This window comes from Fulmarus glacialis, unplaced genomic scaffold (assembly GCF_000690835.1).
Source record: "Fulmarus glacialis isolate BGI_N327 unplaced genomic scaffold, ASM69083v1 scaffold18824, whole genome shotgun sequence".
Lineage (NCBI taxonomy): Eukaryota > Metazoa > Chordata > Aves > Procellariiformes > Procellariidae > Fulmarus > Fulmarus glacialis.
In genome coordinates, this window is record NW_009206293.1 from 2,891 (window position 1) to 3,361 (window position 471).

The window sequence follows — 471 nt, forward strand, 5'->3', positions numbered from 1 at the left end:
AAGGAGGTCTGCGCGGGGGTGCCTGCCTGCAGGACTGTCGTGTGACTGCAGGCATGGCTGCCAGCTGGCTCCCGGAGGCAGTCCCCGTACCTTGGCCTCGCCATCAGGCAGAAAGAGATAGGCTCCACTTTTGTCCTTGGAGGTCCTGGTGCCATAGACGAGGAACTCACTGCTCACCCTCTGCTCCCGCTCCTCCCCAGCTCGGCGGATGCTCTGCGGGGCGCAGGCCAGCACAGTGGTGAGCACACCTTGCACGAGGCAGCACTGTGTCCCCTTCCCCTCCTTCACCCCCACGCCACCCGTCAGACCCCTGCACTTGCCTGCAGCAGGCCTGAGTGTCCCGAGAAGCAGGCCTGCAGGTGCTGGTTTTCCAGGCACAAGTCATCAGCGGTGGTCGGGAAGACGTGCACAGGTACGGCCTCCTGCTTGCGCACGGGCAAGGCCCGGCCGTGCGGGTACCAGCGCCCAGAG

General features: G+C 65.8%; 1 protein-coding gene across 1 annotated transcript in view; it reads right to left on the reverse strand.

Annotated features, from left to right (window-relative positions):
- The window catches only part of LOC104075261 (alpha-mannosidase 2x-like), a gene marked incomplete at its 5' end in the record, with an annotated part of 4,355 nt that overhangs the window by 2,888 nt on the left and 996 nt on the right, over nucleotides 1-471 (reverse strand). The window contains 2 exons of the mRNA XM_009575703.1: nucleotides 36-213; nucleotides 321-467. Coding sequence (XP_009573998.1) covers nucleotides 36-213; nucleotides 321-467 — 325 coding nt within the window. The remainder of the gene's footprint in view (nucleotides 1-35; nucleotides 214-320; nucleotides 468-471) is intronic.